Here is a 22,790-nt window from a genome sequence, read left to right on the forward strand (position 1 = left end):
ACCGTCAAACTGGGATTGCTATTGATTTTACAAAATCTTGCAAAATGACCTACAATACCACACTTCCTACATCTCCGTCTCATAGCTGTGTAATCCTTTGGGTTCAGACCATGTTTCTCAAATCCACACCGGGATAATGTCCTTTGCACCCCCCCTGTTAAAAACTATTATTGCTCCCTCCCTGTCTGCTAGACTTCTTGAATGCATATACTTTTGACTCTTCCCCAAACACCTCTCCTTCCACTTCCCCACTTTTCAATATCTGAACCAGTTCTTTTCCATTCTTAGCATTCACTTCTAGACATTTGATTGTTAACTCTATACCGTTAGCAATTGCCAATGCTTCAATTAAAGGGTGATTTTTAGCTTGCCACAGTCTTCCCTGTATTTTGGAGTTTGACGTATGGATCATTAATTGGTCCCTTGTATATTCCTCCTCCCTACCAGTAAATTCACAAGAGCATAATAACCCCCTTAAATCAGCCACACAACTGTCCACTGTCTCCCCAAAACCTTGTTTTCTTGAGAAAAACTTATATCTTTCAAAAGCTACATTTACTTGCTTACCATATTGTGCCTCTAATTTTCTCATGGCTTTGCCATACAAACCTACTCTATCCTATCCTACTCTATCCCCACCACCACCCCTCTACCCCTTGCTCAACATGTGTTTTTTTTACAACCAAATCTTTATTAGTTCATCACTGTTCACATGTACAACAGCTTAGCATTTGCATACATTGTTTTAGACTGCTCTTTAGCATCTAACATTTCTTACTGATGTAACTTAAAACACTCCCCACCCAGCCCAACCCCACCAACCATTCTTATGAGAGCAACCCCTGTATCCTTTCTTCTTTGGCCCAGTCCTCTTCATCCTGTAATATCTTGAGTGCCCTCAGTTTCTCTGGGATGTATAGGTGAGTATGATCATTGAGTGCACAGGCAAGAAAGGGTGACCAGACTTTGATAAATTTCCCCAGCGTCCCACATATTATCGTGTCATTTTCTCCATGTCCACAGTGTCCAAAATGGCATTGTGCCATTGTACGATAGATGGTGGTTCCTTCTGCTTCCATTGTTTTGCTATTCAGCACCTCACACTCATCAGTAGATTTGCCCATAATGTTCCAGCTCCCTCTCCCAGTCGTTGCTTCCGCCAGGCAGGATGTTCAGGATTGCCATTTTTCCATCAAGTTCCATGTCTGCTCCTAATATTCTGACCACCTTTGACTTCACCCCCTGCCAGAAGAGCTTGAGCTGCGAACATCCCCACAAAATATGTTCCACTCTTCCAACTTCCCCACAGCCCCTCCAACACAGTGCTGATGTGAAGTTATACATTTTATGGAGTTTTTCCGTGGTGTAGTGCCACTGGTGTAGCAACTTGTAGTTCAAGATGCTGCACCAAGCCATATAGGCAATACCATCCCTTTAAGGATTTATTCCAATCCTTATCCGTGAATACTCTCCCCAGTGCCCTCACCCACTTGCCCCTCATTGCCCAGCTTTCCCGCTCCTCCTTGTCCGACAGGATCTTATAGATGGCTGAAATCAGCCCCCTATTGTTTTCAGTGGAAGACATTAGCTTTTCACATTCTGTCTGTTCCCTCGTGACCCCTTCCATTATTATGGGGGCCCGTGCCCAGTGTCTTATCTGCTGGTAGGCATAGAGGTCCCTCTTCTGGGAAGGGCACACCAACGGTCTGAAGATCAGTGGAGGCTGGTCTCTGTCATAGTCCAAACTTCATATCAATCTGTTGGAGTTGGGGGCAATCAGACTACCGATGATGGCCTTTCTGCCCTCTGTACGGGGGAAGAGCACCCTCATAATGACAGAAAACATGGTGGCCATGAATGACATCAACAAGAGAGGGGTTGTAGGGTCACTTCCTCTGTGCAGAGAGGCAACGCAGTTCTGGTTCTGGGCACTTCAGGAAGGAATCCCTCTTTTGGTGGTTCACCTGGCGGGAGAGGAGAGCACAGTGGCTGACGCTCTAAGCAGGCAGAGTACAGTCTCCCACAAGTGGGAGATAGCTCAGGAAGTCCTTCAAGAGATCTTCACCCTTTGGGGAAACCCTCAAGTGGATCTGTTCGCATCCAGTGTTAACAGGAAATTGACCTGTTCTGCTACAGGGAATTTCCTCAGAGAGGAGCTCTAGGAGACACGTTTGTATTTGTAGTGGACTGGGATTTTTCACTCCTGTAAGAGTTTGCACCAGTCCCCGTCATTCCTCATGTTCTCAGGAGGTTGAGGAAGGTCGGAAAATCCATGATCCTGATTGCCCCGGATTGGGCCAGGAGGACATGGTACCCAGAACTTCTGGACATTTCATATGCCCTCCAATCCGTTTTCCCCAAAAGGAGGATCTCCTCTAACAAGAGGGAGATCATATTCTTCACCCAGAAATCAGGACCCTCGACCTACATGCTTAGTTTCTGAGAATTTGAGGCACAAATATTGGGATGTCCGGAAGACATCATGGAAGTGTTGCTTTCAGCCAGAAGGCCAGCAACAAAATCTCTGTACTGCTGCCATTGGAATAAGTTTTGCACCTGGTGTAGAGATAAAGGTATTGACCCATTTTCTTGTGACACACAATCAGTGTTGTCTTTTCTTCTACATCTAACCCGTAAGGGGCTACAGGTCACTACAGTCAAGTGCTATCTTGCGGCGCTGTCTATTTTTAAGTGTTCGCCAGAACAAGGTTCCTATTTCAAGATGTCGATTGTTATCGATTGTTATCCAGTTCTTGAAAGGTTGACTAATATCTTCCCACCGGTTCCCTTCTTTGTTCCCGTCTGGGACCTCAACCTAGTCTTAAACTTCCTGATGGGTGCTTCTTTTAAGCCATTATATTACTGTCCGCTTAGGATGCTTTCCTTGAAAACTGTGTTCTTGACAGCCATTACCTCTGTTCACAGAGTTGGAGAGCATCAAGCTTTGTCCTCCAAGCCACCTTTCACTCTCTTTTATGAAGACAAAGTAGTCTTGAGGGATCGTCCCACGTTTCTACCAATTGTGGTATCAGAATTTCATTTGGCGCAAAAGATTTTTTTGCCTGCTTTCTACCCTCCTCCTCATCCATCTAAAGAGGAGGAAAGGCTACACAGACTGGACCTTAGGGGAGCATTACATTTGTACATGAACAGGTTCTCTAAACTGACTAAGGATGACCAAGTTTACGTTGGCTATACGGGCCATAAAATGGGACAAGTGGTTACTAAGCAAATGCTGTCTCGGTGGATCATACTATGTATTTCTGAGTGCAACAACCTGGCTGAGAAAGAAATTCCTGAAGGTCTAGGAGCTCACTCAACTAGAGGAGTAGCCATTTCCACAGCTCTTCAAAGGGTGGTGCCACTGCAGGATATCTGCAATGCTGCCACCTGGACTTCCATGCATACCTTTACGAAGCATTATTGCTTGGATAATGTATCGGACCAGGAATTCAGATTCAGAAAAGCTGTAAAACACAGCGTAAATTCAAAAATAAACTCTTCTTTCTCAACTCTTACAAGGCACTGCTATGGGAGACTATCAAAGCAGGAATATGTGGGAGGACACAATCCATTCGAAAAACAAATAATTTACCCTGGTAATGTTCTTTCGACAGGATGTTCCTCCCACCTATTCCTCATCGCCCCTCTCAACCATCCTCTCTGGCAAGAGAGAGTTTCTGTGATTTGCACTTTCCTCTCTGTTAATGCTCACATCTTTCTGATCTTCGAGACTGCTGTGCTGGTCAGAGGACAAACACAAACTGAGGCACTGGGCGTACCTTTTGTACCGACATCATACTTCAGATGGATGGAGGACTTTGACGGACATGAAGTGGGTGATGACGAATCACAGCGACCTCTGCTGGGAAAAGTTTCTGAGCTGCAAGCAGTATATCAGAGTATTTCAAAGATGAGGAATATGTGAGAAAAACTTCCAATCAAAAAAACATTATCAGGGTTAAGTCATTTGTTCTTCTAGTTTCAGATGGGATATTGCATGTATCTGAAAGGCACAGGACTCTGGGGAGCCAGATGTAAACAAAAGCCTAGTGCGGCAGCTGTGCGGGCAGGGGCTGCACTCTTATCCTATGCTGGTGCTCTTTTGGGCAAACATGGTACCTCCCGAATCTCTCATCCTGGGACTTGGAAGATGGCTGCAAACTGATTGGGTGCTCCAGAAATTAGATCTTATGTGTGAAATTAAATTTGAATGATTTTCAGCGGTTACTGTGGTATTGAGGATCATGAATATTTACAGTTAGAACAACTCGTATCTGCACAGTGATTTTGTCCTGCATGTATGGTAGCTGATAACCACAAATTTCAGTTAGTTGACCATGTTTGTAATATAAGATGAGGGGATAGGCTGTAGAAATCAATGCACAATGTTTTACAGAGATGTGTTCCTAACACCCTTCTCATTGCAACCAATTAGATCCAAAAGACAGAGCCCATTTAGGAGATGGAGCCACAGGACACTACAGACTACACAGACTGGTCAAGCTTTAACTGTGAGTGTATTAACCCCTCAGCCTTTTATTACAGTGTATGTGCAGTGGGCATTTTACCTAGTATCTTCTGTGAAACACAAGCTTCATAGCTTTGGCTTATTGTGTGAAGGTTGGGCCTCTGTTGACCAGGGCTGTCAGAAGATGTGGTGAGGCCCGGGGCAAAACATTTGGTGAGGCCCCCTTACAATCTTTTGCACTCGGCCAGCGGCGGCACATCCGTAAACAGGAGACTCGAGAAATCTACCCTTGAGTTTGTGTGCAGGATCTCAAATATGGTTTATTACTACAACTCCAAATCAACTGCAGCAAAGTTAGATTTCTCTACTGAAGAAAGGTTCATGCCAGACTAACTTTTTTATCATATGAATAAATATATATAAAATGGCATGAGCTCTCCATTGTGCCACCTCCAATTCTCTGAGGGTCAGTCACTTTTCCAAGCAAAGAGTTGAGGGCAGATCTCTTTCTTCGGCTGGGGCCTCCCTCTGGAAACAGCCTCCCTGCCTCGCTGAAACTTGAGGTGAACCATCTCCGGTTCCAGAAGCACCTCAAGACCTGTCTCTTTGCTTTTGCCTTCTCTCTTCCTCTTCCTTGCTGATCACCTTCCTGATCCATGCACTGGTCACCTGGTCAATCTCTGAATTCGGGCCCAGGTCCCTGCCTGTTGCAATCACGCACTGCCTCTTGGCTCCATTGCACTTGTGGTCTGTATCTGTAACCCTACAGTCCCCGCTCTTGCTTTTATTCTCCACCCGTTGGCTGCACTTATGAGTACCCACACTTGCCACCCGTTGGCTGCACTCTTGTTTCTCCTTTGTTACTGCACTTCTGCATCCTACCACACCCTCGGCACTTCTCCCCTCCCCCATTCCCTGCACGATCTGAATGACACAGGCCTAGTAAGATCTGTGTTTTGTCCTACTCTTTTGTTTCTCTCTCCTTGCCTTGTGTAGAAACACTTGTGTACAGGCACGTTATAAATGCCATATCATATCATTAAGGAGCACCCTGCCCCCGTGTGCGCATTAAAACACACATCATACACAGTGACAAATGATGTAAAGTGGAGGCTGGTACATTTCTAAACTTAAGAGGCTTAAATGTTTGTGCCAATTAGGCAGGATCAACAGAGCACAGTGAGGGAGCCCAAACCAAACAAGGGTTGCTTGAGTGGGGTTCTCACTCCCAAGAAAATGTTAAAAGCATACATTTTACAGCACTTTCTTTGCAAAATTGGGTAGAAATCCATACAGTTTGCTATTGGTTTTGTATGGAAGCACATGGAAATTCCCAATAGTTGCAAATCACAAATTGTGCATAGCAATATTTTCCAATACATTTCATGCAGCCTTTCCACGCGAGATATGCTAGTATAAAAATATATTCATGCTGGTTGTTCTAATTATGTTGATGCAGGCTGCATCATGTTGTCAGTGTGATCACGCTAATTGATGGGAGAGGAGTTCTCTCTTGTCAGTCATGTGTTCACGTTGCTCAGCGTGACCATGCTGACTGAAAGGAGAGGCGTTCTCTCCCAATCTATTTTGGATTGACCTCATCTGGGTAAAGAATCAACTTTTTAAAAATCACCATGTGGTTTGTGTTCGTAGTTGCTGAGCCGCGCATGAGACTTGTTTTTAACAAAGTTATTAGAACCAAAATAAATTAACATACTTACATTTCTTTATAGTCCTTACAAGGAGAAGTCAAAATTTAAAAAATAAACTTGCATTTTTATTTTAAAAAGTATTAGATTACAAGTACTTAAGAAAAAGGATAACACCTAAGCGCTTGGTTGGGCCAGGGTTGGAAGAGAGAAAAAGGGGGAAATATACAGATTTTGCTAAATGGCGAATTCAGTAAAAAATAGTTGAAAGCGATGAAGGACCGAAGTAGTCTTTAAATCAATTAATGCTGCATCAGACTGTGCAATAAAACCTCTTGCTCTGGAGCCCCGTCTTATGGTGGTGTGTGTGAGGGATTCGACCATCCACACGGGAAGAGTGCAATCGCCTGGGCATTTTTTTTGTTTGGTTAAAAGAATGAATGATGGGAGATCAACCTCTGAAAATATGTATGGCCATTGCCGCACATATTTTCCATGCTCACCGCACAGCAGAAAAAATAATCATGCTCTCTGGGAGGACACAGCTTACCAGCGCAGCCCTCCCCTGTCATGTGTAGCTGAAATCTGACAGCCACGGGTACATCAAAAGCCTTTGGCCGTGGGCAGCCTGATTAGAATTTCAACGCACCATGGATTTGCATCTCCATTGTCAAACCTTGCAGGTGGCGATGAATACTGAAGAATGTTAATTAGCAGGCCTCAGGGAAGGCCTGGGTGCAGGAAGTGTTAATGGAGACTAGACGCCAACACCTCTTTGTAATGCAATGTGTCAACTTGGTACTAACACCTCTCCTTTGTCTGAAAGGGCAGTGAATGTCCTGTCTGGAACCACTCCTTTCAGAGCAGGGGAGTATGTGAATTGTAGGAGACGAAAGTCTACCTGCAACCCCCTACTTGAAAGGAGGCCCATTTTGTGATCAAGCGCCGCACAGGGCTCAGTTAATTAGGGAGATACTTTAATGTAGAGCAGACAGGAAGATGGATGGGACTTAGAAGTACATATTGTAATCCAACCCCTGTCTGTTGCCAAGTGCTTTGATTCTGACCTGAAGCTTCACTGAGGATTGTTGGTGGAGACCCAGGATTGTCTCACTTAAGTTAGGCTTTAGAGCCCCTCACTGATCAGATCAACTGAAGACTTTGCAAGGAGTAAGAAGAAGGACTCATTTGGACCCGAGCTGAAGGTACAGTCTACCTTACATCTTCTGCCAGTGAAGGAAGGCCAGGAGTTCCAAGATGGAAGCAAGATCCCGCCTCTAAACATCTCCCAGGGAACGAGGGAGATACCAGACTCAGAGGACCCGTCCAACAGCTCCAGAACCAGTACCCAGTCAGCACTCAGCGTGCCCTGCTAGGTTCTGACAGCAAGATTCCTATGTTGGAAGTGCCGGAGAGTCTCTGGACAAAGGACAAGGCTGTTGCCTGCTAACACCCTCCTGAACTTTGGGACGGCCACCATGAAAGGACACAAGCCCTGCGAAGAAGCTAAGAGGAGTGCCATACAAACATCATCCAGCATCCATCCTTTTAAGGACAATTTTGAGACAGTCGAGTCCTCGAACCGCATCCGGCTGCACCACTGACTGTTGTCACTCCGCAGTCACCAGATCCATCCGAGATGCCTCGACCAGCATTTCAGATCTGCCAACCAGCACAGAGACAATGATTCTTGGCCCGAGCCCTCGTGCCGTACAGCCTGCATATGTCCGTCCAGCCTCGCTTGCCAAACTGGCTGCCGCCTGGTACCTGCAGTTGTCTCTCGCCACTAACTCTGTCTCACGGGCTGTGAAGTACCCCGGAACTGCCTCAACGCTGTCGAGTACCAAGAACCTCTTCAGCATCAGGTACGTTGTGGTTCTGCCACCCTGGTCCTTCTCTGAAGGCCCCTAGAGACATTTACAACCCTTTGCCTCTTTGGCATTGAAACCAAATAACCTTGAACAGTAAGACTGATTGCTTAACCAACTACCCTCCTGTCAGTATCCAGAGTGCATCCCTTTCCTTTGAGAAACTGCCTGTCCTCTGTGTTCTTTAAAGTGTGGGTTGTAATTGTAGTGTGCTAGAACTGTCTGTTGTAGTAATAATAAAGTAGATATTTTTATACAACCTTGACTGGACAGTCCCTTTTATCATTGGTTAATAATTGTATTTTTGCTTGGTTGCAACTAACAAATGATGCACAACCTTGAGGAGATAAGCCTGCCGTTCTGTCCACGTTACCAAAATTGGACAAGGAGTTTTTATAATTCACTTGTATTCCAATCTGTTTGGATGCCTTCTGATGTACTAGAGGCGTGGGGTTGATTGATGGTTTAGAAATTAATATTCATCCCTGGACCACTGGTGCCCCGGAAGTTGATTAGTCATAGTGTGATAAGGCAAGATGTCAAGTTGGGCATTTATTGCATGCTCCTGCTCACCAGACGGCATCCCGGTGAAAACACCTCTATTATTGACCATTAGTAGTAGCAATCAAAGGTATGAAATGAGCCCCCACTCATCAAGAGCACAGTGATGTTATCCACAGGGATCTACTCCTAGTCTAAGTAGTATGGGACACATAAAATGCCAACAGTAGCTGGGGAGCTTGGAATAGCATAACATCTGAGCATCTGACGGAGAGGAGGAGAGAAAGGGTCATGCACTGCGCCAAAAAGTTTGAGCAGCTGTTCTCCTTGTTAAAGGAAAGATTTTATATGTGCTGTTTTTCTGTAAGCTGCAGTTGAAGTGCAGGCCTGAAGGAGAAAACACATGGAATGTGGCTGACGGAGCAGGTTGCAAGAGTACAATGAACTCCTAGAGTGTTGTAAGATGACTGAGCTGGAGCGCAGTGAGTGTGCATATATCCCCTCAAGATCTCCTTGGACACGAGGAAGAAGCACAACTGAACTGCATCTGAACCAGTAGTGCATGTCTTATTGGTGAGCCTGTCCAAATCCTGGGGGAAACAGTGGCATCAAAGCGCGTTGATGATGCAGTATCAGAGGTGTCTAGAAAAGGGCTGATCGCTGTGCAGAGAAGTTTGCTATGCAAATGGTGCAGAGCTTCTTGGACTAGAATCCCAGCTATAGCTATAGCTAGCACAATAACATTGGATACGGGGGTTGTTAGGCCTCCCACAGCCCCACAACATACGACACAGGAGCCTCTGAATTCTGTGTGTTCTCTCCTTTATTTCCCATATAGCACTCCCGTTTCTCCTCCCGCTCTCCTCCTCTTCCTCCCTCCTCACACCTTCCTCCCAATACTTGTGGTCTGACCCTCTTAAAGGGGCTTCAGTCTATTTCCACTACAACACCTCCCCCTTGCTTATCAGGGAGGTTCACCATTTACATTTGCTCGATGAGAGGCATAGGGGTTTCCGCATGACTCGTTGTGGGCGACCTGGTGATTCACAAGTCTTCCCGCACCACTCTGCCCCTCTTCTTTGATTGCTATCTCCTCTATCAGTTCTGGCTCTTCCAAGTGTAGTTTGTGGAACAAGGAAATATTCTTGGTTTTCTCACTCCCATCTCCTGTCGCTGTGACCATCGGTCCCTTCACTTTGGTAACTGCAAGTGAATCTCGGCTGTACCTCGGGTACGTCTTCCTTTGCTGTTTTTATCTTATTAGAACGACCTCGCCGACTGGGAGTTGGTGTTCTTTCACTCTCTGCACATTCCTTTGCCTTTTTCCGCATCTCTTTCTCGAATTTCTGCATCCTGCTCTGTTGTGTAGTCTGCTACTTGTGGGAGGCAGGTTCACGGTTTTTATTTTTATCATTAGCTCTATGGGCGTCCATCGCGTTGCTTCATGTGGTATGTTTCTGTAACACCTTAGCATTTGACATATCGCTTGTGGTAGCGATGTTTGATCAGTGGTGGCCTTTTGTTGGGTTTGTTTGATGGTGGCCATGGATTGTTCCACCATGCCGTTGGCTTGTGGTCATAGTGGTGTGATTCTCTGGTGGCGGAAACCCAGGTGGGTGGCGAACCTGTGAAAGTCTGTCCTTGGAACGGCGGGGCGTTGTCGGTTTTTACAATGCTGGGAATCCCCCATTCACTGAAGAGTTTGCCGATCACTCCCACAACATGGTGAAAGTATGTGGATTGTACGTGTTTTATTAGTGGGAATTGTGAGTACTCATCTTTTATTACAAGGAGGTGCCCTCCTTCTTCAAGTGGGCCATTGAAGCCAATGGCTATTCTTTGCCAGAGTCCATCTGATAGTGGTACCACCTGGAGTGGACATGGGGGACTGTTTGCCGCTGTCTTTGGCAGGGTATGCAATGGGTCAGGTTTGTCTTCTACGATTGCATCCATGTATGGGAACCACACTTTATTTCTCAGTATTTTCTTTGTGTTTGCGACCCCCCAGTGGCCTTCATGGGCTATGGTCGCTAGTGCTTTTCTCAGGCCTTTGGGGACTACTAGGCGGTTTCCTCATAGCAGTATCCCTTGGCCAGTTGTGGCAAGTTCATTCTGTATTTTCGCCATCCTGTGCAGATCTTTTTTGTCCACTTCCCCATTCACAAACTGTTCCGTTTTGAGGTGCTTCCATTTGTTTGTGTTGGTGAGGTGTATTGCCACCTGTATCATGGGGTCAGCCCTGCTTTTGCTGGCAAATGACTCTGCCGTGACGGCGGGGGGGGGGCGTTGAGCGATAAGTATGAGATGTAGTCTTCTGCCTCTTGTCTCATTGAGTCCTCTGTCTTTCCTTCCGGATGCCTGGACAGGCAGTCCGCCGGGTTGGTATCACCCCCGGGTTTGTGGATGATCTGATAGTCATAATCCTGGAGTCGGATGCCCCACTGTTCAATGCATGGGGACATTTTGGTTTTGGGGTTGCCAAATAGAGAGAGTAGTGCCTGGTGATCTGTGATGAGGGTGAATCCTCTGCCGATAATGAAGTGGTGGAACCTTTCCCATGCCAAAACCGCTGCTAGACTTTCCTGTTCAGCTTGGGAGTAAGCCTGTTCTGTGGGCGACAAGGCTCTTCTGGCATACGCAACTATTTCCCGCTTGTGGGGTTTGTTAGGGCAGTCTGGGCAAGTATGGCTCCCAGACCAACAGGGCTGGCATCTACAGTGAGTTCTGTTTCCCATTCCGGGATGAAGTAGGCGAGCTGGCGATTGTTGGCAAGTTCCTCCTTGATGGCACGGAATGCTTCTTGGCAGCGTGTGTCCCGTTCGAATGAGGAGTCTTTCTTGAGGAGTCTGCTGAGGGGGTCTGTGAGGGTGGCATAGTTTGGCAGGTAGCAAGCACAGTGGCCAGCCAACCCTAGGATCAGAGTTCTGCTACTCCGGTAGGGGTATCCAGGCCGACAATGGCGCCGATTTTGTCGGGGGCGGCTGTGATGTCCTGGTCTGAGAAGATGTGTCCAAAGAAGCGTAGGCTTTGTTTGTTGATGGCGCATTTGGGGCTGTTGAGGGTGAGCCCTGCTTTGTGAAGGATATTGCACACCACTTCCAGAGCAGTGTCATGTTGTTCTTGAGTGATTCCAAAAATCAGGTTGTCATTGCTATAGTTAAAGGTGGTAAGCACCAGGGATATCAGTTTGCAAATAGTCTCTTGAAATATTTCTGCTGCAGAGGATTTCCCAAAGTTGAGCTGCTTGTAACGGAACAGCCCTTCGTGCCTTGCAAAGGTGGTGATCGGTCTGGAGGCGGGGTTGATTACCGGCTGGTGGTACCCTTGGTTTAAATCAAGTTTAGAGAAACGCGTGGCCTGACTGAGTCCCACCAGAATTATATGATATGATAGGTTATTCATAACGCGCTTAATATCCAGAGTTGTCTAAGCCCGAAGCCGGGGATCGAACCTATGTTGCTCCGTGTCATCTTGCTTCCAAGGCAAGCACATTGCCCCCGAACTATCCTCCCAAGACGAGATTTTGGGTCCTGGGTGTCTCTCTTTCTGGATTGCAGTGTTTAGAATGTGCATGTCCACACAGAGGCGCAAGCAGCCTTTGTCCTTTGGTATGACTACTAGAGGGGACACCCATGGTATGGGGCCGTCCACTCTCTCGAAGATGTTGTTGTCAAGGAGAAGCTGCCGTTCGTGCGTGACTTGGGCCTGTAGGTAGAATCCCACGCTTCGGGCGTGCAGAGGCACCGGATGATCTCTTGGGTCTATGTGGAGGGATATGTCTGTGTCTAGCTTGCCCACTCCTTGGAATAGTTTCAGGAAGGTGGATTACAAATTGGGATGGGTCATATTGGATGTCAATCAATGCTAGGGCTCTGGCAGTCCGTTAGCTGAGGAGGCACCGCCCTGTCGTTGGGCTGTGAAAGACATGAATGGTGGTGGGCACTCTTCGCCCTCTGTGGAGCAAGTCGCATTGAAATTGGCCCTTGGATTGAAGCGTGTGGGCTGCTCCCCACTGGAATATGCGGGCCTGATACAGGCATAGTGGGTATGCAGTTGTTATGGAGTGGTAGGTGCCCTCATTCATGACACTGACTGTCGCCCCAGTGTCCACGATGAACCGGTTGCTTAGGCCCCCTATTTGGACTTCCACTATTGAAACTGTGCTGTCATCCGATGTGTCAATGATGAGTCTGACATATTCCTTGCTGTATCTGTCTTGAGCGCAGTATTGGTTGTCTGCTTGGTGAACCCCTTCGATTGGCTGTGGGTTCCCGTTGGAGTCCCAAACGTAGTATGGTGCTGAATATGCATTTATCTCATATTCTTGGTTGGGTCCTTGCTGAGGAGCATAGTCTGTTGGTGGGTTGGGTGCATAGTCATAGGCATTGGAGTATAGTGCTGGCGGATCAATGTTGAGATCTTCAACTGCCCTTATGAATCCTGGTTGAGCGGGGCTTGACAGTATGTGTCTGTCTTCGAATGTTTTCGGGATGTCTCTTTCATGGTATGGTCAAGAACATGTCCCCCTCGGGTGTTCAGGTCCTGGTAGGGGCAGACAGTGGGGTCAGATTGTATGCGGAATGCAGTGGGGGTTTTTCCCTGCACATCGCCTGGAAGTGGTTCTCTTGACCATGCCTCATACACATTTGCCCTATGGCTGCGCACTGGCACCTGTGGGGGAATTCAAATCCGCACCTGTAGCATTGCTTCTTAGGTTACCAGGTGTATCCATTGGGTCCGGTGGCAACTGCTGCCATGGTCTCGCCTTTCTTTGGGTTCTGCCTGGCTGCCGCCTGTACATTCACTCTTTTGTATATCCTTGCTAGATTGACGATTTCTTGTAATGGGAGGTATTTCCTGAGCTGTGAGGAGGTGCACCCTTCGATTATCCTGAGACTGATTGCTTCATTGTCGTTAAAATGGACAAAGTCGCAGTAGGTCATTTTTTTTCTGAAGCCGGAGGATGAACTCTACCATTGTTTCATGTGGTAGTTGTGCACCCTGTTTGAATATATACCTCTCATAGGGCCTCATTACGAGAATGGAGGTAATGAAAAAAGGAAGGCGGAATGGTAATACCGGCATCATTAACGGGTCTGGGGCATTACGACCTGACAACCCGCCAATACCGCCACTGCCCATACCGTGCCCCTTCATACCGGCTTGTGCGCGTACACGCGCCCCTTCGTGGAGTAAATACCGCGATGCCGGTAATAGGAGGACATCCCAACTCACGCGGGCATGCAATTACCGGCATACCGAAGGGGGTAATTAGGGCCTGCACGATGGCGGCCATACAGACATCGTGGAGCACCAGTAAACAGCAATCTGCAATCAAGGCAACTGCCACAGGTGCACACAATGACCACAGGTGGAGTCAATGGAGCCTGTCCCAGTATAAAAGGAGTACACCCACACACCACACCCCTTCCTACGTACACCAAAATGATACCACTAGCTGTTGCAATCATGGGGCTGGAGGACTTGCTTATACTGCTACAACTACAGCAACAACAGCAACTACAACAACAACTACAGCCACAGCAACAGGCAGCACAGAGGAGACCCAGGAGGAGAAGGAGGTTGAGACAGGGCCATCAATTACCACCGGTACAGCCAGTAGTACCTCGTAGGCAGCCACCAATCCCTCGCATCAGACCCAGTCCATTCAATCTAACCCCTGAGCAGATCCACACCCTGTACCGGTTGGACCGGGACACCATCACCACCATAGTGGACATGATACACAATGACTAATACGCACTGCCATCACTCCGCTACTAAAGGTGGTGTCTGTGCTCCAATTCCTGGTCACAGACACCTACCAGCACACAGTGGGACAGCTGCATGGCATTTCACAACCACTATTTTCACGAATGCTGACCCAATGCTGGATGCCCTCCTGAAGCATGCTAGCACCCACATATCCCTACCACGGACTGGCCAGGAGATAGCCGACACCAAAGTAAGCTTCCATGCACTGGCAGGCATGCCCAATTGTGTTGGTGCCCTCGACTGCACCCATGTAGAATTGGTAGTCCCCTATGCCGTAGAGGTGGTGTACCGCAATCGCAAGCAATACCACTCCATCAATGTGCAGATGGTATGTGACTCCAGCAAGATCATCACACATTTCTGCACCCGATATCCCGGATCGACACATGATGCCAGGGTGCTGCATAACTCCACGCTACCCCGTCACATGGAGCGAAATGCTGGACGATGTGCCTGGCTGCTTGGTGAGTTGCCTGACTGGCCCATGGCAGTGCATCGGGGTTGTGATGTGTTGGGATGCATACTACTCCTGGGTGGGAATGGGGGGATGCATACTCCCACTGGGTGGGAATGGGGGGGTGCATACTCCACCTGGGTGGGAGTAGCCGGTGAGTGGAGAATGCATGCAGAGCTAAACACTCCTGACATGAACCTTCCAACCCGAACATTACACATCACTGGCACACATTGGACCAATGCCGTATATCAATGACAACATGTAAGACACACAACCTGGCCAACATGGGTATGTCAAGCAATGCTTGACAAAACATGATTGCAACTGTGCCAATGTGGCTAGTGTGACCATGCACAGTATAATATACACAGCAAAAATGTGAGGCAAAACATTGTCGTGCAACCACAGTACATCCACATCAGCATGCAAGAATTCACCCTGCATCATCTGTACAATGCCATCCAGACTACCACACCATATTCCACTATAGAATGCATCTAAATAACATTTGTGCATACGTACAGGGACATGTGCATGTCGACAGCAAATAACTGCGGCCATGGCTGTGTATCCTGAAGGTGGCAGCTCAGAGTGACTCACATACACCTATTTGTATTCGCTTGCAGGTGATGGAGAATATTCCTTGAAGCCTTGGCTACATACCCCTGTGCAGAACCCGCAGAACAGCCATGAAGAGGAGTACAATCGGGTTCATACCAGTACCCGTGTTGTGATTGAACAGAACTTTGGCCTGTTGAAGGCGCGGTTCCGCTGCCTAAGCAGGTCTGGTGGAGCACTCCTTTATAGGCCTGAGAAGGTGGCAAAGATCACCATGGCCTGTGTCATGCTGCACAACATGTGCGTCCGGAGAAATGTACCACTGCCACCTGACATTGACATCCATGCACCGGGTGAGGATGATGAGGATGAAGATGGAGGAGAAGCAGCACAGCTGCCAGTACGTGATGCACAAGATGGACATGCAGTACGCCAATCACTGATTGGCGAATACTTCTGACCCACAGGGACGTCGATAGACATATGTCAGTTACACATTGTACACTGGGTCCATGTGGACATGCACACAGGGAATGTGGGGAGTTGGGCACCACGCACTGTCAGGAATTAAATGGATACACACGAAATGAACCATGTCCAGGCATTGAATGATTTTTCACACAACGGGTGAATTAATATTAACTACAGAAATGTGCTGCCCTCCACAACACCAAAACTCCCAAAACACCCAATGAACTCCCCATACCCCCAATCAACACCCAAAATCCACCAATGAAACCTCAAAACCCCAATGAAATCCCAAAACCCCCCAATGAAATCCCCCTAATACACCCATACACCACCGACACCATCTGACCCACTCGCATTATTGTCCCACACTATTTTCTTTATTTCTTGTTGCCGGGGGCAGTATTTCTGAGTGCCTCGCACTCCGTCTTGTTGGACATACAGGGCTGGAGGATGCAGAAGAAGCGGGTGCAGAGAAAGCAGGTGTGGAGAATGGGGGTGTGGCAGATGGGGTTGAAGCCGTGGTGATTTGCACGGCTGGTGCGGGTGGTGGCTGCTGCATGTGCAGCAGGATAGAGGTGAGGACCTGCGTGACGGCCCCCAGACTGTCTCGCATCATCAATGCAGAGGCATTGACGGCGGCTGTGTTCGCCGCTATGGCCTGCACAATTTCACGCCTCGTGTCCTCCCCATCCACAACATATTATCAGAGAAGGTCCAACATTGAGTCCTGCCTAGCCTCCACCCTTGGTGGCCGTGCCTCAAGGTTGGTGGTGGGAGCAGCAGTGGTTGAGGGTGCTGCCACCGGGCCTGCATTGGCAGTGCTGTCCTCGGGGATGCTGCTGAGGTCCGAATCTTGCAGCAAAGGATCCGCACTGCTGCTGGTGGGTGAGGGCTGAGTGTGGGGTTGGGAGGTGGACACGGGGCTTGCGGAGTGTGGACATGCCACGTGGGTAAGTCCATCCTTGTCCACATACTCCTCCACTGCAGTTTCTATGTCGCTCAGTGGGGCAGTGGCTGCTGCCTCGCCCACGGTACTTGTTGCTTCGGACATTGTGCCACTGGCCTCGCCTTCCACTGGTATTGCCAGCTCCGTGGTCCCGGTGTCAGGCGTTGATGTGGGGTCCTCATGTGCGGCCATGGCCTGGGCACTCGCCCTGGGCATCGGTGTGGCCTGTGAGGCTGCCCCGGAGGTGGTCTTGCCTCTGGGATTGGTCTTGTTACGGGACGTGGATGCCCTTGTGGCTGTTTCCTCACTGGCATCCTCTCCATCGGTGCCTGGGGGGGTAGAAGAGATGCAGGGCATCAGTGATGGTGTTGCATGCAAGATGCATTATATGGTGCTGTGGAGAATTTCATTAATCATGCATTCATATCTTACAGGTGTGTCACACAGGGTAGTATGAAGGGGCCATTTTGGCATGTGCCGTGACGTCTCAGTGCAGGGATGCTGCTTGGCAGGTGGCATGCCGTTGTATTGGGTTTTGCATGATGTATTACATGGGCATGGTCCGTGTGTGTTGGCTGTGTGTTGGTAATGGGATTGGCACTCAGCATGCATTTCAGTGTGACAGGGTTTGGGCCTCCATCTGGACAAGGATATGTTGATGTGTGTGTTGGGACATGCATTGCCTTGCCTAGACTCTCTTCCACGTCACTTGTGCTACATCATGGTTTCCCCTACAGGGATGTGCAGGATCACTCACCTCCATCTGCAGATGTTGCGGCACCCGTCTCCATCTCCCAAAATCCCTTGATGGACTCCATCTGTATGAAGCTGCTGCAAGTCTCCTCCCAGCGTGTAAGTTTTGTCAGTGAGTGGGGACCCCCGCCTGTGGCCATGGCCTCCCTCCTATTGCTGGCCAGGATGTTCCGTACCCTGAGGCGGAGGTCATCCCACCATTTTTTATAGTCCTTGACTGTCTGTGGGGTGGTGCCGACTGCCGAGACCTTGCGGGCTACCTCCTCCCAGATCTCCTTTTTGCGTTGCTGCACCTCCCTTTTCAGGTTTGCTGGTTGATATCCTCAGCATGGGCAACTAGGGTGTCTGCCAGCATGGTCAGTTCTTCGTCTGAAAAATGCTTTTTGCGTCGGCGGGGGTTGATTTCCTGGTAGCCTTAGACACGTTGAAGGGATTGGCACTGGTCTCTCCTGAACACAACTGGTGGTTTGGGAAGATTGCAATGGATTGTGTTTTAAAGATGGCCGCCGGCGCATTTCCCGTTCCGACGCAATGACGTTACTTCCGGGTGCGGTATTACGAGCCCGGTATTAGCATGATGTTATTAGCAGGTCGGTATTAAGGGGTGCCTCCTAGGCAGAGGCGATATCAGCGGGTCCCGTGATGGTGCTATCGGGGGGTTGGAGGGCCTTTGGCACCATGGCAGTATGGCCATTACCGGCATGGGGGTTCGTGCGTGCTCACGCACTCATAATCACCCGCTATTAGCGGCGTCATATGAGTACAAACCCGCTAGTTCCTCCATGCCAGTAATGACTCCGTTTTTACTGCGCTTCTCGTAATGAGGCCCATATTCTTTGTTAGGGAGGATTATTAGTTTCCTGTTGACGGCAGCGTTGGTATGTGGTCTTCTCTTGTGTTGGGATTGTTTTCATGATTCCTTTGATCTCTTTCCCGGGAAGATTGCCCAAAATGTCTATTTGTCGGGTGAGTCCTGGTCACCTATAGCCCTCATAAAGTCCTCAAACTCATTCATCCATTCTTCCCACCTCTGACCATGGTCATGATGTGGTTGTAGCGTATATGGGTTGGGACACCATAGGAATGTTGCCCTAGAGGCAGTTCCTGCCCCGATGGCGACTTGGGCTTCTGCTCCCACACTCGCTGCTGCTTGTGCTCCTTCCGACATTTTGGCTGGGTATGGTTGTCTATGCTTATGATTTAGGCTTGTTCAAGCATTTGTCTCGCTCTCTGTGACAGGTTGACCGTATTTATTTATTTATTTATTAATGTATTTATTTTACTTGCTCTGTGGCAATCTGTAGTGTTCCTGGTTGGTTTCCCCCATTTGTGGCGCAGTATTGTGGTTTTTTGCACTGTTGCCCTCGTCTAGGGTGGTTGCGTTTTTCCTTTTCTGACTGGGTTAGGTTTCCTTTGGCTTTCGCGCTGCATGTACAGTGTAGGCACGTGTGTTTGCTGGTGTCTCACTTCCTGGGTGTGTTGTATGTGTGTAACTCTCCATTTTGACTCTTCTTCTGCCCTGTGGTGCTTCCCACCTCGGTTCCTGTATGATACGCGTGATGCGTGTGTCCGTGTTTGTGCACGTTAATAACGGCTTGTTTCCCTGTCATTCTCCATTCGGTGCGTGTGGTGTGTGTGCGCCCTTCTCTCTTCCTGTGCCGCTGCCACGCGTATAATATGCTCATTGCACGTGTCACTCTATGCCTTGCCCTCGTGGCGTACGGCTTACCGGTGTCTTGCAGTCTGAGTCCTCAGTACTCGCTTCCTCTCATGTCTTGTGGTCGCCTGCTCAGCTGGATGTCTGCATGCGCTGGGACCTCCTTGCTGGTTGCTGGGGGCAATCTCCACGCGGGATGGCTCACTCCTCTGCTGGTCCCACTGCGATGCTCTCTGTGCTCGCACCTCCACCGTATCAGCACTCCTTGCTGGTGTATCACAGGGTACTCTTCACCCGCAGTTTGGCAACATGGGACGTAGCACCTCCTCGCCAGTTGTTAGGCCTCCCACAGCCACCCAACATACCATACGGGACCCTCTGAATTACGTGTCTTCTCTCCTTTATTTCACATACAGCACTTCCGTTTCCCCTCCCGTACTCCTCCCCTTCCTCCTGCCTCACGCCTTCCTCCCAATGCTTGTGGTCCGTCCTTCTTAAAGGGGCTTCAGTCTATTTCCCACCACAACAGGGGTATACTTTGAAAAAGCAAAATAGTTCTAACTGAACAAGAATTGATGGTTGCAGGAGGCGGCAAGTGTACTGAGGCAGACCTGTAATACTTACTTGGTTGACTGAGAGCCATTAAAACTATAAGGTTAATTGAGGTTTTCTTAATTTCAGCCCTGATTTTCCATGTGGAGCAAGGGTAAGTTTTATATTAAACAAGATAATCAAACATTCTGTTTTCTCATCCACCCCATTTTAGCAGCTTTGGGTCAAAGCAGCGATCAGGCACCTCCACAGGCGCAGGCAACCTACTTCAGCACTACCCCAAATCACAATTCCCCACAAGCGGCAAATGGTGAAGGCACGAGGGAGGACCTGCACTCGCCCATCATTTTGAACAGCCGTGATGCCGCCTCATTCAGCACAGGTGAGTAGTGGTGCTGACTGAGAGGTGTAGCATACTGAGAATAAAAGTCAAAAAGCAGTGGAACATGTGGGAGGTAGTCCGGAATACTTCAAACATTGCAGGTCCTCCGGCATCAATGTAATGACTTCAGATGCTGTAACATGGACTGGCTTCCACAGATTAAGAGGCCATGTCTTTCCAGGTAGTGGGGAATATTCAGGAATAAAGATATACTATGCATAAGCTTCTTCTTAACTCGCCCAACCTGCTCTGTCTTTGTAGTATCATGACTGTCATGTCTTGCATTCCCTTTACGATCTGTTTACCACAGCCCCAGGAAAGTAAATTAATCCAAAGCGGCACTTGCCAGTAATGGGAAATATGTGTGCCTAACAATCCGATAGTAGAATAGGGCATTTCAGTTAGGCTTCTACATATGCACAACACTGCATGGTAGCCATCACTAGAAGTTCACCTTCAGATCAGAGCCACGCAGTAATGCTCTGCGGGTATCCACATTAGCTAATTTATAGACATATAGTGCCTTGTTCTGTGCTTTGGCTACTAGGTTGTGCAGGGCATGTGTGTAATCGTTGGTGAAATAGCCTATACTGCTATCACATTGCCCGTAGAAGGGGGTTGTCTTGCTTTTTTCCAACCTACCATAGTATCAATGTATAATAAGGTCCTGTCATTGAATCTGCCTTCTATCTCCTTTGTGCTTTCATCCAGTGGTTCCCAAATAAAGACAACTAAGTCTAATCTAGACTTCTATCCCACAATGATCCAAGTAATAATTAGCTATATTCTCGATCTTCTGTAGGTGGGTTCTCATGTGGAATGTGTTTGTGGCCTGTGAAATGCTTCCAATTGTGTCATTGGGAAGTGACCACATGGGCTCCCTCAGGCTTTCTTCCTCTAAGTGCTTTACAGTGAGCCCCGGTTTTACTGGACTGTGACCTCCTCCAAGCTGCCTGAGCATCAGGTTTACCTCTGCTACCAACCAGGTGGAAATGTTAGTTAGCTAAACGAGTAGATCTGCCCCAATTTAAAGGGCACAAGAATAGAAAGAGTGACCATTTGTTTTTTCACATTTACCCTACAGCCTCTACGCCAAGGAAAATCTATGACACCCGGGATGGGGGCAGTAACACAGATACACAAATCGACGTTGATGATGACAAATACCGCAGGCGACCGGCACTCAGTTGGTTTGCTCGATTGCTCAAGTAAATGTTTTCTCCTGTTTTGCTGCCTATGTGGGAGGTGGATCCAGCGACCCTGTTGGTGGGTTTGTGTTTCAGCAGCCCCATACAATGTCCATTCATGGCTTCTGTCTGGGATTACTGCCTAGAGTCAGTAGGAAAGCTGCCAATTACGAGAAGTACTATAAAACCGGTGAGCTGACTCTTCTTGCGGCTAGATTTTCTTCTACTGGTTGATGCGTGAGGGTGTGGACTGCACGCGGTTCCTAGCACCCACTGGGTGAGAGTCTATGCTGAGGCTCACCACTGAAGGCAACTATGTTCAGGTGATTCTGCCCAATTAAGCAGATTGCCATGGGTATTAACCAATGTCTGAAATATTATGATTTTCTCTGGGCCATGTGCAAGGTACTGTTTCCAAAATCTGGAGGCCAATTCTCCAGAAGGATAAGCACAGCTTACATTATGGTCCAAAGTAGAACTACCAAGATGTTGTAAGGCATGAAATATATTTAATTAGCTCATAAATGCAGGGTAGGTGGGAATCACGTTCAGCCAACGTGTGCGACAAGGCTAAAGGAAGGTGGTGGCAGGGGCAGTAAAAAGCATAGAAAGGTTTTCCTTAAGGTAAGCACGAATCCATGCTCTGAATGTCTCTGGTATCACACCTGCATTGTTCTCCGTACCACCCTCATGAAAGATTGCTTGCCACCATGGGCGTCTTGTTTCATTCTTTTCTCAATCAACTTTCATGTGATCAAATTACCATTGACTGTGCATGCACCCCTGCGACCACTATCTGACACCTTCGTAACTAGCCATGTGTTTGCTTCATCTCTTTCCTACTTCTCCTTCCTTCTCCACTACTCCCCTTTTCATTTTCCCACACAGACTAGGGTCTGGTTTACCAATGGCTCGGGCACAGCATGCCACAAACAAGACTCACTGCTGTATTGCCAGTATGGTGGTGATTTCTGCAGTATAAAAGACTCTTAACATTCATAAAGAGTGATACATGCATTTAATGGTCTTCCAGCAGGAGAGGTGTTTTTTCAAAGTTGATACAGAATGAATCTATGTGATCACTGCGCCGCCTGTCATTCCGCCGATGAAAATGTCGACGACCATTACGGCGTGGCGCAGTGAACAGATAGACCACTGTAGCCCACATCGCCCCCCCCTACTCCACTCCTGGCCACTTACCTTAACGGCGGCACACTTCTGTGTGCGCTGCTGACTTCACTCAATCCCTGTGGTGTCAGTTCAAACTGACTTACGTGGGTCATCTCTGGGGCCGCAGGATCCTTTTCTTCTCCTTTTTTTTTACACTTTCGTGTCCCTGCTCTCCATTTAATGGAAGCGGAGGACACCCCTGCAACCTCCGACACCCATTCCCACGACTAAGAGGAGCGGGGGTCACCTCCACAACCCACGTAACCCCTGCTTCCCTTAGTCGTGGCAATGGGGCTCGGCATTTCAGTAATGCGCAAAGGCGCAGTTTCAGTACCAGGCGACCATATGAGGTTGCAGTTTTTGTACGATTCCTATAGAATTCAAAAAGGCCAG

The 22,790-nt window shown here is 48.3% G+C and overlaps 1 protein-coding gene across 2 annotated transcripts in view; it reads left to right on the forward strand.

Moving 5' to 3' along the window:
- Nucleotides 1-4,436: 4,436 nt before the first annotated feature.
- The window catches only part of LOC138569461 (zinc finger protein-like 1), a 52,376-nt gene continuing 34,022 nt past the window's right edge, over nucleotides 4,437-22,790 (forward strand). For both annotated transcript variants that reach the window (XR_011303243.1, XM_069647443.1), the window contains exons 1-3: nucleotides 4,437-4,514; nucleotides 19,873-20,040; nucleotides 21,125-21,248. Coding sequence is in view for 1 of the 2 variants with exons in the window: in XM_069647443.1 (XP_069503544.1) it covers nucleotides 4,466-4,514; nucleotides 19,873-20,040; nucleotides 21,125-21,248 (341 nt within the window). In the remaining variant the exon portion in view is untranslated. The remainder of the gene's footprint in view (nucleotides 4,515-19,872; nucleotides 20,041-21,124; nucleotides 21,249-22,790) is intronic.

Source organism: Ambystoma mexicanum, chromosome 2q (assembly GCF_040938575.1).
Source record: "Ambystoma mexicanum isolate Mex_15411 chromosome 2q, UKY_AmexF1_1, whole genome shotgun sequence".
NCBI lineage: Eukaryota > Metazoa > Chordata > Amphibia > Caudata > Ambystomatidae > Ambystoma > Ambystoma mexicanum.